The sequence below is a fragment of the Typopeltis vanoorti genome, chromosome 2, assembly GCF_054136105.1.
Source record: "Typopeltis vanoorti isolate ZY-2024b chromosome 2, IOZ_Tvanoo_1.0, whole genome shotgun sequence".
NCBI classification, from domain to species: domain Eukaryota; kingdom Metazoa; phylum Arthropoda; class Arachnida; order Uropygi; family Thelyphonidae; genus Typopeltis; species Typopeltis vanoorti.
In genome coordinates, this window is record NC_143550.1 from 94,540,034 (window position 1) to 94,559,399 (window position 19,366).

At 34.7% G+C, this 19,366-nt stretch overlaps 1 protein-coding gene across 1 annotated transcript in view; it reads left to right on the top strand.

Annotated features, from left to right (window-relative positions):
- Positions 1-19,366, top strand: part of LOC150109266 (exportin-T-like) — a 359,762-nt gene that overhangs the window by 153,172 nt on the left and 187,224 nt on the right. Inside the window, exons 10-12 of the mRNA XM_090401965.1 lie at positions 491-695; positions 10,253-10,315; positions 13,404-13,475. Coding sequence (XP_090258091.1) covers positions 491-695; positions 10,253-10,315; positions 13,404-13,475 — 340 coding nt within the window. The remainder of the gene's footprint in view (positions 1-490; positions 696-10,252; positions 10,316-13,403; positions 13,476-19,366) is intronic.

A 19,366-nucleotide genomic window follows, 5' to 3' on the forward strand; every position in this document is an offset into this window, starting at 1 on the left:
TATTGGAGCAATTCTGGGTAAAGGAATGCTAAAGATATTGGACTTTATAAAGAATTACTTCATATTGGGAAGTAAGTAATTCTGAAATGTGCTTTGAGCGAATCCTAAGACACAAAATGTGCATCTCCTTCCCTTGTACTTGATGAACCAAATAAATTTAGTATCAGCAATTTAATTTTCAACTTTCTTCTCACTGCAATTTTAGCTGAGATACTCAAATAAATAATCACTGCTTCTAGTTTTTTAATATATATCTGTATTCTCTCCTCCAGTTTATGTCAGGTAATATCTAAGATTTAGACATAGTAGACATAAAAATTTTCCATATAGCTGAAATATTTATCTCCATAGGATCTCCTATAGAGCTAGATATAGAGCTCCTATATCTGATCCATTGAGTTCTCCATTGAGAATTCAATTAATGTTTAATCTTCCTTTCATTACTTGCAAAAATGTTTGTATTACATTCATGCTTTATTTGTCATTTTAGACTCCAAAAACAGGGTGATCCCGAAGGGCTTGCTCTCACACAGAAAGCACTGCAAAACAAAGTACCTTTACTTCTTCAGTTTCTGAACCATGAGGATGAAGAAGTATCCCAGGGTGTTTGTGAATTTGCTCGTGAGTATATTCAGTATTTGAAGCACCAGTCAAGTGTTGGAGCATACTGTGTTATGGAAAAGTCTAATGTTGAGGTGATTAGTACTATTTTGAAGTTTCTTACCCAGTGTTTTCAGAGATGTATTTATTTGTATTTAACACCTGTTAGAATATGAATTTACACTATAGTGAACACTCTTATAATGAAATGACCTGCTAGAACCAAATACATCTATATTTTGGAGAAATTTGCAGACTTGCTCATAACATTTCTAGGGTATGAGATCAGGGCTGGTGCAGACACATTCCTACCAAACTATCATTTTATGGTCTTCCTTCTATTCTTTGTAATTCAGTTAATAACTTCCTCTCCGGTTATCCACTGCATCGAGAAGTCGAGAAGCTTCTTCCTCTCAGCTTTTTGTGCCCATTCTGTTCATTCTCTACATAACCGACCTTCTCCGACTGAAATAAAATTTGAGGCGATTGAACAGCTATAAGTAAAGTGTACTATAATGACTTACAGTTCTGCTGATGATAGTACAATTCCATTTTTCTTTTTGATTTGACAGTTTGTGTCATGCATGGCCACTAGAAACTTCAAGATCTTTCATAATTAATGCCATAAACTTTGATCCTCATTGCTATTCTTCATTAAGGTAAGGATAACCTTATGAACTTTGCTGCTACCAAAATCAGGTTCCTGTCTTATTTCTCACAAGAAAGGTTTTGCTTTACATTTTGCTTACTTTTGATAACCAATTTCCTTATATGTATCCTTAAGGGATGTTCAGGCTACTATAACAGCAACTACATGATTAAATTTACATTATTATTAATCTCCTACCCACAGTTTAGAGCCTGTGTAGCTTAGTCTGTATAGACAAAGCCTTTTGGTTGGGACGTGGGTTCGATAGCCATCCATGATGTGAGGGTTTATCTGGTCTCTTTCGACTAAAGGTGAGTTAGCTGGTCGCATATGGATGTAGCAGGTTTTTTCACCAGGAAACTAAGGCTTTTTCAGAACAGGCAAACTGACCCAGTGAACACACATGGATTTACAGCCATGAAGATTTACGACAATATGTGGAAGAGACAGGGTCCTCGCCACATGTTGGTTTGCCCATAGTCACTCATGATAGCCAACCTCCTGGATAGATGACACATGAATGGGAAGGGGATCCACAGTTTTGCTCCAAATTAGTCTAGTACTTCTTAGCACTCCAATATTGTCATAGCTAACATTTTGTGCTTCTAAGGCACTTCTGACTGAATCAGTTCACCTAGACCTTGGACTTCCTTTGGGTCTCTTGACTACCATATTGGAATCAAACACCTGTTTTGCTAACCTTTCCTCGTCCATTCTAATTAAGTGGCCATACTACCTTAGATTAGCTCTGCTGACACATTCCTGAATGCTAACAATGTCAAGTTCCTTTCTAACATCTTCATTGTTATTCTGCCATCTGTTCAGGTCCCCAATTTTTATCAGAAAAACCTCATACCTGTAGTTTTTAGTCTTGGATCTAGTGCTTTATTTCTAACCCAATTCTCGGATCCATAACTTAACACTGGTTTGAACACAGTCTTGTATACTGTCGGTTTGGTGTTATGGTTAATTTCTCTCTTATTCCATATGAATTTATTCAGCTGGCTACACACAATTACCAGCTTTGCTTATTCTGTTGTCTATTTCCAATTTTAACTTACCATTGTCACTAAAAGCTGTGCCTAAATATCAGAAATATTTTACTTGTTCTCTAGGCTTTCCATTTAGAATCCAATCCAATTGATAGGTATACTTTTCTGCTCAAGGTACTGTTTCTTACCTGTACAACTACTGATCCTATATAAATCTCAAATTTGCTTAACTGTGAAATACTGCTCGTACATTTGTGGTGATGCTCCTAAAAACCTTCATATGAGTGCCACACCCTGTGGGCCATCTCTGTGGTGAAGGTTACCTCCTAGTGATGGTGCTAGCCCTTTTCATTGTCCACTTTTTTCTATACTTGCCATATTCTTTGATCTGCTTTCCTGTTTCTTTTCCTTTCCTACCATCCAAATCACCATCACTGAGGTTCAGTGCATGTTTTGCTGTGTGGTGTGACCTGTAAAATCAATGAAAGGGGAGGTTCCTGATAGTCTCTGTGGTGGCTCAGCCCAGAAGTCATTTGTAGTGTTGGGTAATATTGGCATGCATCTTTCAGGCAAATTTACTGCTTGCCAGATAGTGGGTGTCCTTGTGTGACTCCATGGTGGGCAGGGATTTCTGCTGCTGAACTAAAAATTCATTTGAATATTATCTGATAACCAAAATAAGAAACAGAAAACATTAGTCACACATGTAAATATACCATCGTTTCTATAAATATACCATCAGGTTACTAGCCAATAAGAAAAATATCACCATTACATATTCAAAAGGATTTTGCAGGGACGTCCCTAAACAGTTAACTGAATTCTGGTATTTTTGTGGAAACATCGTCAGCAACACTCTGAAAAACTACTTTTAAGTAACTCTACATAAAACTCAACTCTTCTAATAATGTTGAAATGGGATTTCCTTGACATTCACTATGAAGAGATGCACGTAGAGCTTATTTATATCAAGGAGCAATAGATAAGAGGCACATCCTCATATGTAGGAATAGTCTGATTCCAAACAGAATTATCATCATTACTTTTGACATACCTAAACCTCCATCTATAAAAGCAGAATATCTCAGCTGTTGTGAGGCTCCACAGCTCTAATTTACTATGATACTTTGAATGTCAGAAATATGACTATACTCAAACTGCCTGTTGTTGTTGCTCTGCCATCTGATGTGGTAGAAAAAGAGCATGCCAAAGGTGGATGGATGAAAAAGAGATACAAAAGATCAAGACTGAACAAAATATCTCATATCAGGATAGATGCAAAGCAGAAGCTGACCAACACAACACCTGTCCTGAAATCTTGTTATGGTGACATCTAAGAAAATTTTAAAGGGACACAAGCCCAAATGTCTGTCCCATCTGATAATTCAGTATATATCTGAACTTTATGATTTTGAATGTTAATTCATTAATATGCTCTTTGGAGCACATTAATCATAGGAAAATGTGTTCCAAGCTGTTACATTCTCATCTGAGGCAACCTTCTTGTCAAAACATTCAGACATAGTGAAAGCACATACCACATAAAGAAAAACTGCCAAACACTTACAGGGTGTTTGGCAGTTTTTTTGGCAGCACAGAAAAATTGGATACCCCTGTATCTGTTGAATCTAAAGTAAGCACAAGTACTAACAATGATGCCTCAGATGATTCAACATTTTCCCAGAGAAAGAGATGGACACGGATCATCGTACTTCCAAAAAAGTAATTGATAAACACAAGCCAGCCAAAAAGGTAAGTCACTTAAAATCTAAGAAAAATCAGGTGATATGGTATGGTGACTTGATCTTAAAATTTGCGCTTGCTGAGGGAATCAGCACTTCTAATTTCCCATAGGCAAAAATTTTAAATATAACAAATGTAATTGAAAAGCAAAAAAAAATAAAATAAAAGAGATGGTATTTCTGGTAGATTATAATATTTAAGTAGTGACAAATATAGTATGAGAGAAGATATGAAAAGTCTGTTGGAAGAAGTGAGAAAGAAATGTGTGAGAGAATAAAAGTTATAGGATTGCTACCCAGATATGACAGTACTGAGCTAAGAAGGAGGGTGATGATAGCAAATGATTTCACATGCAGGCTGTGTAGAAGAAATGGATTCAAGTTTTTAGATATGTGGAGTGTGTTTGATGGCAGAAAAGACTTGTATAAGAAGACTGGGCTGCACTTGAATTCATTTGGCATCAGGCTCCTGAAGCAATTACTTCTTGGTATCAGACCTAATGCAGAGAGTCAGGGAAACTAGATCATCAAGAGAGGAATGGGAAAAATGTGTGCAAAAGTTCAGCTATGGTATGCAAATGTGATAAAGATATGAATGTCTTTGAACATGGTTATGTATGTGGTTAAGGGGTGGAAAAATATGCTTTGGGTTTGGACCTTTTAAATATGTCTAGGGAGGGAAAAGAGAGAATTCTAGAACAAGACCAAATAGATTGTATATCTAATTATAAGAATAGGCTAGGTGGTAATTTACGTCTATGCACAAATGCCAGGAGTATTAGAAATGGTGACAATGTCCCATGTAGTTGTGTGTTTGAGTCTATCCAGTGTGAAGTGGAGGTTAACAGAATGAAATATATGGTGAGGTGTTGCTACAGACCTGGCAGCTCAGTTGCAGGGAATGAAGAAATGCATCGCCAATTTAGCTTTATGGGTACCAAATGAATGATTATTGTGGGTGACTTTAATTTTCCGAACATTGATTGGGTAGAAGAAAAATCTCATGATAAGAAAGAAAAGGAATTTATTGAATTGTTGAGAGACAACTTTTCAAGCGGCATGTGAAAGAAGGAACTCGAGGTCAAAGAGTATTGGATTTGCTCAGTGTCAGAAGGGGTCTCTGTTAAGAATATGACTATTTTACCACCAATTGATGACAGTGATCATGCTGTGCTTTCTTGGGAAGTATCTAATTGTATTGATGCTCCAATTAAAACAGGTTACATACTGAACTACAAAGCTAGAAATTATCAACTTAGGAGAATATTATCTTTAGTCCCATGGTATCAGTTACTTAATGGATAAAATGTTAACAATGCATGGGAATCTTGAAAAAGTGCTTAAATGAGATGGTATCTAAATGTATCCCTAGTGTTCAAAGAATAAATAGGTTGGGAGTGAAATAGATGTGCAACCTTATTAAGCAAGAGATCCACAAGAAGAAGAAGATAGATTAAAAAAAAAGAAGATAGAAGATGATGTGGAAAGAATATCATGAGAGGAGTTATGAAATATATACAGCTCAGGCCAGAAAAGTAACGAGTATTGTGCAGAAAGCTAAATCGGAATATGAAAAAAATTGACCATGTAAGCTAAAGGCAATCCAAAAGAATTTTATCGTTATGCTGCAAGCAAAAGAAAGAAAGAATGAATGTGAAAGAATAACTCTACTGAATGCAGATGGTACTTCAGTGTCGGAAGCTAATGAGATTGTTCAGTTCATTAGTGCTCACTTTGCTAAGATATATCAACCAGGTGTATGTAACATGGTGCACAGTGCTGCTGCTACGTTGGTTGAAGAGTTAGAGATTCATGAAAATGAGGTTGAGGAGCTGTTGCATAACCTGGATAAGAATTTGTCTATAGCAACAGATGGAATACAGCCTGTTTCCTGAAGGAATGTTCAGCCGAATTGGCTAGGCCTTTCACATGTTTGTATGACTTGAATCTTAACTGAGGAATGATACCACAAGAATGGAAGGAATGTATGATAGTTCCATTGTACAAGAATAGTTCAAAAACTGATGTGTCTAACTAACAATCTATCAGTATCTCTGGTGTGGTAGTGAAGATTTTAGAGAAGTTGGTAAGAACTCACATAAAGAAATGGGTAGATAAATAAGCTATACTCTGCAAGGAGTAGCATGGGTTTACTAAAGGAAGGTCATGTTTTAGCAATTTGAACATATTTTATAACAATGTTACAGCTGAGTTGGATAAAGGGAATGGATACACTATGATAATGTTGGATTTTTCTAAAGCATTTGATAGGATACCACATGAAAGGCTGTTGCATAAACTGGAGAATATGGGATTGGAATATAAACTCTTGACTTAGATCAGGGGATGTAAACCACTTTTTACACTGTATACCACTTTTTGACAGACAGATATCAAAAAGTGGTATACAGTGGGTGTGAATCTGCCAGATTTAAGTGATCAGTGGTGTACCTCAGGGTTCAGTCCTTAGGTCATTGTTGTTCAGTCTATATATTAATGATATTAGGAAAGATCTAACGAAAGATATTCAATTGTTTGCTAATGATGCAAATATCCATTTGCTGATATCCAGCATACGGATGTTTGACACTTACAGAATGATTTGAATAAGCTGAAAAGTTTATTCAAATAAACTTTTCAGATTAACGGCCATTAACATCAAATGTTAATGGCTGCTAATTCAATATTAGTATAAAGTTATGCACTTGAACCTGGCAAAATTTCCAATCGCATTTTATGTTAGTGGGGTTATTATTATTATTGCTTGACACCTCCAGAGTCCAAAGACTCATCAAGGCCACCTGCTCTACACTCTCTGTCTCCACCACTCAATCCACCAACTACAGTGAATCGCATCATCTACACCAACACCATCTACTGTCCACCACCACTGTTATTTTCACAATCACAAACATCCATGCCCATGGCTGGATTTGAACCCACAGCCTTTTGGCTGGAGAGTAGATGTGCTAACCACTCGGCCAGCCAGTGGTTATGCTACAAAATATTGATGAGACTAGTGGTCTTGGCATTACGGTGGATAGCAATTTGAAGTTCAAAAGTCACTGAACAAAAACAGCAAATACAACCCAGAGAATAATGATGATGTTGAATGGAACATTGACATGTAAGGAAGTCATTTTGCTTCTTTACAAAGCCTTGATAATACAACAACACTTGGACTTGTGCAGATTTGATCTCCTGTGTTTGGAGGGGATAAAGAAGCTATGGAAAGGATGCAAAGAAAAGTAACAAAAACAATATTGGGATTGTGAAATGTAGATTACAAGGACATTTCAAAAGGAGAAAGAAGGATGGTATGATAGAGGTCTATGAAATTTTTAATGAGTGACATAGGAGTCTGATGAAATTTTTCATTATATGGAAGGTGGGAAGAAAACACAGAGGCATCCATGGAAGTTAAGTTTGTTCACTGTTAAGAAAGGGGTAAGAGCTAGATTTTCTCTCACAGCAGTAAGGAAGTAGAACAGTTTGCTTCTTGAGGTGGTGAGTACATCTGGTATGAATGAATTTAAGAGAAGTTATGACCACTTGTTTGGGTGATGTATAGCCTCCCTTGATGAGTTATTCCTTGACTCCCTAGAGGTCTCAGATAATAATATAATAATAATGGATTGATTGCACTATTTGTGAAAAGGGGGTGGAGGAATATGTCAAAATTGAATAAACAGTCATCTTTGCTGGGGCAATGTTCTTAATTTGGTTTATGAAGCTTTGTGTGTGTCTTATGTATGTGTGTTTTTTTTTTTGGCGGGGGGGGGGGGGTCATCTGTCAACTTTTTGAGTGTCACTGCTAGTTTCTTTGCCAGGTGATAATCAGAATTTCAGCTATTGACTGAAGTTCTGATTATCACCTGGTATCCTCAGCTATTGGCTGAAGTAGCACATTTATTTTAGTGCATTTAATAAGACTGTAAATGACTGGGTTATACATACAGTGTAGTAATAAGTTTTTAACAGTGTCTGAAAGCCATGAAACTACAGTAATTCTGTGGCAGTCTTTTTAATTTGGTTAGTTTGATTAGATTTGAATAGCTGATTGGGTTTTATATCGAAGACTAATTGGTTAATTTTTTTGTAAGTTTTCCACTTTAAAACAGTTATCATATCTTTGATTCGATTTAGCAGCAATCAGTAATTCTGTTTTAATGAGGTTGCTAGTTACTGCTTTGGTGTTATTTAAGACTTTAAAAATTTATAATTGTATTCTTTGAGCTCTATTAATTGGGAGGAATGTTATACCTTTGCAGATAATGGTATATGAAATCCAATTTGTTAACTTTTCTTGATACTATCACAAAGTTCAGGTTAAGCAGCAGGAATTCACCATTGTGTATTGAACATTTGTTCAGATAAAATTTACATGTTGCTTTAATTATTTATCAGATATATTTTATTGTAATATATATGTTTTAATAGTATTAAATATTGATAATATGAAAGTGTTCAAGAATTGATGTAATTATTTAGAGTGATGAGTAATGTACATGACTGATATTAGCACTCACAATTGTTCACATCGTAGCAGAGCAAATCAGAAACCAGCATTAAATTCCTTTTGTTATGTCGAACAGATTTTGGACACAGTATGAAAAAATATTGAAAAAAAGTTTAAAATAATAATTTTTTGGGTAGTTATAAGAAATTTACCTCTAACAGTGGCACATGTTGACAGTAATATCTGCAAGAACTGATGAACCCTTATGTGACTATTGATCAAAATATCATTTGAATTCAATTCCTATTTCTTATCAGACTCATAAGCTTCAGTTCTAACAGGCACTTAAATGCCCATGATCTTCCAAGTATCCTTGGATTTCATAATCATAATTTGAGGATACAGTGGTGAGCCCTAAAATCATAAGTATTATCTTGTCTGTAACTTGCATGTGTTCTACTGTCTGCTTTGCCTGGTTGCAGGATGAAAAACCTGAGTTTCCAGTAAGAAAAACCCTGCCACCTCCATATGAGACTGATTACGACATCTTCAGCATAAGAAGAAAATTGGAAAGCCGTGATGAAGGTTCTTCACATCCTAGACGAGATTCAAATCCATGTCTTTCCAACTAAAGAGCTTTGTTACCAACTGAGCTATGGAGGCTCTCTTACCAGACTACTGTGAACAATAATCATAAGAAATGGAAGATAGAGGTAGTGATAAAAGCTCCAAACAAGAGTAAGGTCTAGAGAAAGATCTATGTGTATTTAAAAACTGGTAAACTTTGTGCATATTCTTCCATTGATCCAGAATAAGTTATTTTTCAATAAAGATGAAATTTTGTGTATACAAACAATAAATCCATGCCAGGTATTTTACTTATAATAATTGTTCATTATGTGATGATATGTTGTGAGTATTGAACCAGTATCATTCTCCTAACCTGGCAGGAGAATGTAAGTTGTTAAAAAACATACACACAGAATTAAAGAAAAATAATGGGTAGGTGTAGACAGTGATGTGAAAAATTGTGTTTTATCTTGTCATAATTGTGAGGTTAGGAAATCTTTTCAATGTAAGGTACTCCTTGTAAGCAGTATAATTTTCTGTCATGCCTTTTCAGCATCTTTCCACAGAAATATAGAGGTAATAGATAATCTTTATCATAGCAGATAATTTTCTCACCATCTGGAAGCTTTCCCATAGTAGTAGAGACTAAAACAAGGTGTTGTATTTTGTTGATATATTGCATTTATATTTTTAAATGTTTATTTTGATGTAATTATTGCTGCTTTTTGATTAAAGTAAAATCCTAAAGTTGTATAATTTCATATTATACACAAAACCATAAATCACTTTTTATTATATACGTGTTTTTTTTTTTTTTCCCAAAGACTGAAAAAGTTAATTAACATATTTTTATAAAACTCTAAGACAAAAATTGAAAGTTATGGATCTAAAATGAATAATATATAGAGAACAGAAGAATGCATGTAATTTGATTTTCACCAAATGTTTTTATGAAGATATTTTATGCCTGTCAACTATTTGGGAATACTTTTCAATTATAAGGTATAATTTGTTTTTTATTTATTATTTTTATAATAAATTTTTATATAAGATACTTAACTCTTTTAACTAGTTATAAGAAAGAGAAAATAGTAAAACTTCCTGTATCATATAGCTGATATTTCCTAACATGTATAAATATATGATTTAAGAATATATGAATTATTTATGTAATTTTGTGATTTGTAATAATTAATCATACTGAATTTTCTGTTGAGTAATAAAATTTTATACTCCTTAGGCCATGCTGTTTATAATTATCAACAGATACAAGTATGATGAATTTTACAACTTTGAACACCAAGTAAGTTATAGGAAAATAATTTCATTAAATATGTATAGTTGACTGGCATTAAAGAAAGTTTTTAATTAAATAAAATGGAAGTAAATCTTCACTAATACACTTGGTGTACAGACACCAAGTGTATTAGTTAGAGATTATCATATCCATCTAGGGTAGAGAAACATAAGGGATTTTCAACTGAAGACGAGTTGTCTTCTTAGTGGGAAGGGAGTTTTCCCTTCCCAGAAACAGGATTTTCACTCTGTCTTGAACAACAACTGTGGAGATGGGATTAATTTCCTCCATGGTTACTAAAATTCGGATATAAAAGACCAAGTTACTTGGTCTTATTAGACTGTTGGGCCTAATATAAAGAAAGGTGTGAAATTTATCACAATCTAACAGTAAAAATCTTGAGGAAATGTTATTTAAATTTGTTTGGAACTTGACAATAAATCATTATGTCACACACATATATTCTTGACACAGCCATATTATTGGAAGCATTGTTTTCATAAATGTCCATGTTTCTGAGCAGAGTCATTCAAAATGAGTAAACTTTCACTATAACCGAGTGGTTAGCATATATTACTAAGGCATGACACCGTCCCTTTAGAAAGCCATGTTGCCCTCATAGAGTATCATATTCCTATCCACCCATTCCTGAATTCTCTTTTTGACCAATTTTTGTAGTACTTTTGTCACCACTCCTGAGATACTCATTGGTCTATAATTCTTATAGATAGGCTCATATGTTGGTTACTCATAATTATTAATTTTTCAGGAAATAGCATGTACTAAAATATTAATTATAAAATGCTTTAATTAATAATTGTCTATATTTCAGCAATGTTACATTGCCAAAATATAGGCAAGTATTAATTAGTCTTTTATAATTAATATTTTAGTATACATTGTGTAAGGGAATTATTTTTCCCTCTTTCCACTCCTTTGGAACTCTAACAGAACTGAGACTTAGAGCCTAGATAAAGACATTGTCAGTTCCTTTGCCCATTCCCTCAAAATGTGAGCTGATATCCCATCTAATCCCACAGCTGTGTTCACATTGAGATTCTGCAATATCCTAAGAACCCCCAATTCACATCATTAACCTCATATGATATACCCTTGCAAAGTAGTCACTCGGTAACTTGACTGTTTTATCTGCTTCCATCACCTTGTGACCATCGGCACTCATTAAGGTTGTTCTTCCTCTTACTTGCTATATAGCAAAAGAAAAAATAACAAAAGAACAGTTTGGTTTTGCAGAATGAAAAACCCAAGTCTTGGGGGGGGGGGGGGGAACCCTTCCATCTCCATGCAAGGCTAGCTAATTCATCAATAGTTGAATGAAAAGTGATAAAAGGATCTTTATGTCCTAGATGAATTCAAACCTAGGTCTTTATAACCAAAGGGCATCATCAAAACTGACGTAGCTATGGAGGCTCTCAATTTTTAATACAGGTGCACCACCAATTTTCTTTGCAGCAGATGGTCTAGTACTCTCTTTAATTCGCATTTAATTTATATTTAATATTTATAGACGTGCCAGAGATATAATTAGTGGGTGAGGGGTGTACTGATGAATTATTATTACTTATTAATAATTATTATTATTATGACCTCCATTGGCCTGGCAAAACAGCTAATCCAGCAAGGCTCTGGAACCAAGGGTACCAGAAAATCAGTGGTGTAGCTGTATATGATATTTATTTAATTAATTAATTATTTTATTTTATTTTATTTTTTTGATGACATTAACTTATTATAATAAGACAGAATTCATCAAGGATGCTGATATGTTGCTAGGCTTACCAGCATCTATCTTTACTTGTCAAAATCTGTATACTAATGATGGCTAAATGGGAAAGTAGCCTTGGCTGTTTAGCTGTAAATGGTCTTAAAATTGCAGCCTTCCAAATTTTTGGATAACTTATGCTTCATACTCAAATCCATTTGGCAGTGCTATTTGATAATGTACATAGTGTACCCATTAAGTAATGAGATTGATTTTTTACAGGACCACCTTTTGAATAAAAGAAACAAATGTGTTTATAGTTTGGCTGCTAGAGTGTGTTGTAATTGCAGGTGCAACTTTTGAGTCACATGATGCAGCAGTTTCTGTGGCAACTGTTGAATTAAGAGTGTGTGAGTGGAACATGTCAGAAGAAGCATTATGGAGCAAAGAGCTGTAATAAAATTTCACTGTAAATTAGGAAAAACTGCTACAGAAGTGTACCAAGGTTTAAAAAAAAAATTATGGAGATAACTGTCAGAGCTGTGTGCACAGGTGTTCCAATAGTTTTCAGCATTTAATGAGGGATGGGAGTCCCTGGAGGATGAACCATGCTGTGGATGACCAGTTTCCACACAGACAAATGAAAATGTGGCGAAAGCTGGGGAAATTGTTGCCCATCACAGGCAAATAACCAATAGGCTACTCGCTGTTCAGCTTGGTATCCAATGTTCCAAATGGATGTTACTGTAGAATATTGTTCTGACATATGGAATGATGAACTCAGTTTCCCCTAAGAATGCTCACTTGTATCTAGAAGAGATTAGTCTGCTTAAAAGATTACCCCACCTAAAGACTCCCTCCATCGATGTTTTTGATTTATCTCTTTTGTTTTTGGAGGTGTTTTCACAGGAGCTGCTTCAGTAAACTGGTCACTGCTATTCCTTTGCTTTTTTCTCAAATAAAAATATAGTCATCATCATCATCATCATCAAATTCCTGACATGTACCCTCAAGGGGTGTACAGGATATGATAGTACTACATGAAAAATTTACATCATTACTATAGCTGCTTTTTAAAATCTGTTTGCAGTTCAAAGTCATTTGAACAAACTGATCAAAGTTTGTTTATCCATACTGTTTATCTCCAATGAATACAATCCCCAGCTCTTCAAAAAAAACATTAACAAGTTCTTTCTTTTTGTGTTAGAAGTTCTGTCACCTCTTGTGTGTGGGGAGGGTTGATCATCATTCTACTGAAATGTACATATACAAAAAATAAAGAAAAAAAAAACTTAAATTGCATAATCAGAGAATAATGATCTTAATCTAGTTTCTGTTATGATAGCTTTGTTTATTAATTTTTTATGTTAGAGAGAAGATGAAGCCATGTTTGATGAATATAGAAAATCACTCAAAGTTTTGTTTGATAATCTTGCACTTTTGGTAAGCATTTTTTTTTTTTTTAAATTTTCATTTCTATTTTTAATTTTATTATTGAACATAATAGAAAAAAGCTCCTTTCAGCAGTATACATTCCAAATTAATTGAAAATGAATTTTAAAACTATTTTTATAGCATCCTGTGGAATCTCGTAAAGCACATTTTTCTTCTAATAATAAAAATAAAAATTGCTCTTAAAATATAACTTGTTGATTTTGCTATTATTATTATTCGTGACACCTCCAAGGAGTCTGAAGACTCATTGCGGGAGGACACCTACTATACAACTGTCTCCACCTCTACTACCAATCAACGCCATCTACCTCCTACCTCCACCACAACTAGTATTTTTTGTCTGTAAATTGCATGTGTTCTGAAGGGCCGATTTGTCTGTATGTGGGATGAAAAACCCGAGTTTCCGGGAGAAAAAACCCTGCTACCTCCGTATGAGATCAGCTAACTCACCTTCAATCGAAAAAGTCCACATTAAGATTCCTTCCATCACAACGAGAATCGAACTTAGTCCTATTCCAATCAAAGGGCACAATGTACCGTCGTTCTTCCAATTGTACTACGGAAGCTATAACAAGTTTACATCAGCCTGAACTTTTTAAGACTCCAGAACCCTACATAAAATATTCTGTTTTGTGGAATTCCTATGAAAATTTTCTTAAATTATTGGAAAGCAAATATGTCATTGAACGTACTTAAAAAATATTTTAATCAAAAAAACATTGATACATACTGTTAAAAATAATAAAGTAATTCTAGAAATAAGTTAGTTTAATAGAATTATCATTTTCTCCATTCTTTGAAGATTTTTTTTCCAGAAACTATATCTAATTCAAGTTATAAATGTGGGGATTCCATGGAACACAGGTTAAAAAATACCAGTTTACAGGACTATTTACTAAAGTTTTTTTTTTTGAAAAGCACCAATCCAGTAAGCTGGTATTTTTTAACCTGTCAAAAATTATGGTCTCTAACTGGATAGTTTGAAAGTCTTTTTTTTATAATGGACATCCATGTTAAACAAGATCTATCATACCCCACCCCCTTAGTTATGTACATATTTCCATTACTTTCCACCTAATGTGATCTACAGACATCTCATGACATGCCCAAACCATCTAAGCTGACATTCAGTTATTTTATCAGCAATAGGGCCTTTGAAGCTCCCATAGACGTGTTCATTATGCACTTTATCCATCATGGTTATGCTTCCGGCCCACCTCAGCATCTTCATCACTGTGGTATGCAGGTTTTGTTCTTGTCATTTTTTAAGAGGACAACATTCTGCACTATATAAGTATGATGGCTGGTCAGTTATTGTTAGGGCCATTCAAAAAATCACAGCATACATACTTAGTCTTCTGTTTGCTAATTCACAAGCCACCAGTTTCTAGAGATGTACTCCACTTATCTATGTTAATTTATTTAATGGTATTAATTTACAACACAAAAATAATAATAAAAAAAATTAATATAACTTATTTATTGATATTTTGCTGGTATTATATCCAGCATCTTCGGATCTCAAAATCAATTTGTCACAGTACATGAATAGCAACAATTTAGTTAACAGCAGGATCAGATTAAAAATTGTAACAGACAACACAAGGAACTGAAGTCTTAATTGGTTCCATCTCTTGTTGGATAAAGAGAGAGGATAAAAAAACAAGTATTAATTTGATCTTAAAATGTCTCTCTTCCCGATTTTTGGTAAATTGATACAGCCAGAGTTTTGGTAAAATGATTTACTAAAAACCTTGGAGTTGTTGTTATGTGTCATCCAGTTATTTCAGACTCTTGGTAATTTTGTGAACAAAGGCTCTCCATGTTACTCAGTCTCTCTTCTCTTTTCTTTTAGCAGTTGCAAGTCCTTTATGTTTGCATCTAGCTCTTTTGCAGTCTTCCTCTCCTTCTCATGCCCTTAATCTTCCCCAACATGACTATTTTTTCCAATGATTTATCTGTACGTATAAGATGCCCAAAGTACATTAACTTCTGTTTATCGAACATTGTCTCCAAGGAGCATTCTGTCTTTATATTGTCTAAAACCTTCTTAGTCATTCTTGTGGTCCTTGGAATTCTTAATAGTCTCCTCCACATTCTTGTGGAGGAGACTATTAAGTGAAGAAAGTGAACTATTAAGTGAAGAAAGTGAACTGATTCAAATGAATCAGTTCACTTTCTTCTTAATCATCCAGCTTTTACATCCATACATCACTAATGAAAATACCATTGTTTTGACAAATCTAACTTTAATGGCTTTACTAACATTTTTATCTCTCATAATTTAGTCGGGTTTGGAATAACTTTTTTCCCATAGTAATAGTTTTAATTTCATTTTTATGATGCTCATCATTTCTTATTTTGGACCTCAGTAAATCATAACTTTTAATCGCCTCTGTTTTATCTCTTTCAATCATAAATTCACCCAAATTGCCAGAAACCATCGCTTTTGATTTTTGCTGATGTTTAAATTAAGCCTTGCTTTTTCTCTTAACCAACAGCATCAACCGGTCCAAATCATCTTTAGTTTCTACTATGAGGGTTGTTGAAAGTAAGTGTTTTCAATAAAGAAACTATTCTCAACAAAACTTTTTCTCCTGCTTTATTTCCCACTCCTCAACCCAATTTTCCTATAATGTCTTGTTCTTCTTTTTCTCCCACTTTTGCATTCTGATCATCTAATATCAATAGAAAGTATCTTATTACTACTGTACATTGGATATGCCTTTATTTTGATTAGGATTATTCTGTCAGACACTGGAGTAAATGGAGTAATATTCATAAGAGAATTCATAATTCTCTTATAAATATTACTCCATTTCTTCTAAGATTTTCATGTCCAGAGAAATAAATCATGAAATCATCAAAGTGATCCATTCCTGTCCATCTCAGTTCACTTCCTGAAACCTTAAGTTCTTCTCATTCCTTTCTTTACTAGTTATTGTTTTCCTTGATACTTACATCTTACATTCCATGTCTTATTTTATAAATCAATAAAGCAGAGGCATGCACATTTCATTTGGTGTACTCCTAGATTTCATCATTGTCATCATCATCATCAATTTACTGATATGTGTAACAGCACTATATGATTAAGTTTACATTATTATTTATCTCCTATCAACAATTTTCCTCCAAATCAATCTATTACTTGGGAGCACTCCAATATTGTCATATCTAACATTTCATGCTTCTAACCCGAATCAGTCTAGATTAGAGAAAGATGTTAGAAGCTTTTTCACTTGGTTATACTATAAATTAAAGATACCATGATATTATATGCTTGGTTTAATCCTTTATCCAGGTGTAAGCAAACAAAGTTTGCACCTAAAGTATTTTCAGGACTGGGGCAACTCATGGTAAAGGTGGTATGACTTCACATCACTTGCCTTAGTATCCCATAATGCAAAGCACATCTCCTTGTGGACATGTAAAATGCTATGCATTATGGGAAGGGTCACTACCCAGACTGGATTTGACCTTTATTGAAGTCTCTTCAGTGGGAGCCAGACTCAGATGTGATACTAAGGTTGAAGTAATGCAGAAGTCATATTTCCATGACACCTTTTGGCAACTCATATATGAAAATATGACTTCTGCATTACTTCAACCTTAGTATCACTTGGGTCTGGCTCCCACTGAAGAGACCTCAATAAAGGTCGAAAACCGGTCTGGGTAGTGACCTTTACCATAAGTTGCCACAGTCTTGAAAATACTTCAGGTGCCAACTTTGTTTGCTTACACCTGGATAAAGGATTAAACCAAGCATATAATATCATGGTATCTTTAATTTATAGTATAACCAAGTGAAAAAGCTTTTAACATCTTTCTTTAATCTAGATTGATTCGGTTAGAAGATTGAAATGTTAGATATGACAATATTGGAGTGCTCCCAAGTAATAGATTGATTTGGAGGAAAATTGTTGATAGGAGATTAATAATAATGTAAACTTAAATATATAGTGCTGTCATACATATCAGGAAGTTGATGATGATAATGACAACGATGAAATCCAGGAGTATACCAAATTAAATGTACGTGCAATCAGCTGTACACCGGTAAAACTGTATGCAACATTTAAAAAAAAAAAAAGAAAAAAAAAAAAGAACAGAGGCACTATATCTGTCTCTATCCCATTAAGGAAAAACAAGTATTTCTGATCATTCTGTAGAGATATTCCATACGATCGAATGGAATTACACATGGCTGTTATATGCCCATCTAGTTGGTCAGGTGACTACTGTTTCCACTCTCCAGCCTAAAGGCTGCTGGTTCGAATCCCGCATGGATGTTTATGATTGGTTGTGAAAATACTAGTGGTGGTGGTGGGTGGTAGATGGTGTTGGCATAATTAGTCAATTGAGTGGTGGAGACAGAAAGTTGTAGAGTGGGTGCATTTCTCAATGAGTCTTTGGACTCCTTGGAGCTGTCATGTAATAATAATAATAATAATATATCCAACTTGGACCTAAAAATCTCTTGCCTTGACAACAGCTTACTTTCTCAGATAGCCTCGATTCCTACGCAGCAGTAATGCCAGCTTCAGGTTAATCTCGCAACTTTATTAATTTAGTCAAAAATATTATGCAATTAATTTGCAAACTACAGAAATCCAGTAGGGGTGCTTAAGGGTCAAAGCAGTATAACTGAGAGGAGACCTCCACATAGCCTTTAAAGGAATGCAGAGAACCAATCAGGGCTTCTGACCTAATATCTAATCCTCACCTTCTCGTGGTACACCCTGTTGAGTATCTACCTGTATATTGAAAGAATGAGGATGGGCTGGCAATTTGGGATTTAGCTGACCAAATTGTATTCTTATTGGCCTAAACCAATATACAAAATGATGGTACAACATGACAAAATTTCATGCCGGCTGGGGCGGCACCCAGTTAAACAAGGTCCCCGTTGTTTTCAACAGGGAACCAGGGCGAACAGCGAAAGTCAGCTACTGGAACAAATCTGAAAGCACACCCCAACTCAACATCACCAGAGTTAAAGATCGGCACTATTGGTAGTACCATTAAGAAGCCTGAATGGCAAAGAACTGGAGCTAGCTGAGGAATTAGATAAATACCAGATCGACATAATAGGGGGTGACTGAAGCAAAAAAGACAAAAACTGGAGAGATCTTTCTGAGCAATAAATACAAAATGTTATATTCGGGAAATGACAATCAAGGAAAAGAAGGAGTAGCCATAGTATTCAACACAAAATACGAGGCAAATCTTCTTGAATGGCAGGCAGTCTCAAGTAGAGCGATGTGGGCTAATATCACAATGGGGAATTGGATAATGAGATTTATTAGTCCCTATGGTCCCACAGAAGGTTCTACTAAGGTAGAAGTGGAGGAATTTTTTGATGCTTTAGAAAAAGCAACTAACACAATGAAAAGGGAAAAGTTGGTCCTTGTTGGGGATCTAAATAGCAGAATAGGAAATAATTGTCAGACATACAAAAATATTTTGGGAAAATTTGGAGAAAAGAGCAAAGCTAATAATAATGGCAAATACCTGTTGGATTTCTGCTCAGGACGTGGACTGGTTATTACTAACACCATGTTCCAACATAAAAATGTGCACAAATTCACATGGAGAGAAGAGGCAAGGAATAAGAAAAGTCTCCTTGACTATGTTATTGTTGATAGTGATGTTTTCTCCCTGGTGCAGGACACCAGAGTGTACAGAGGATTTGAAATTGGAAGTGATCACTATTTAGTCTTGAGCAGGATAAAATTGAATTTCATATTGAAAAGAATAACATGTAAGAAAGTTTTAAAGCGAATAAAAGTTGAGCAGCTCTCAGATGTGAACTGTAGACTAAAATACACAAAGATTATTGAAGAAAAAATGAAAGAGTTTGAGAACAGGAACCAAAC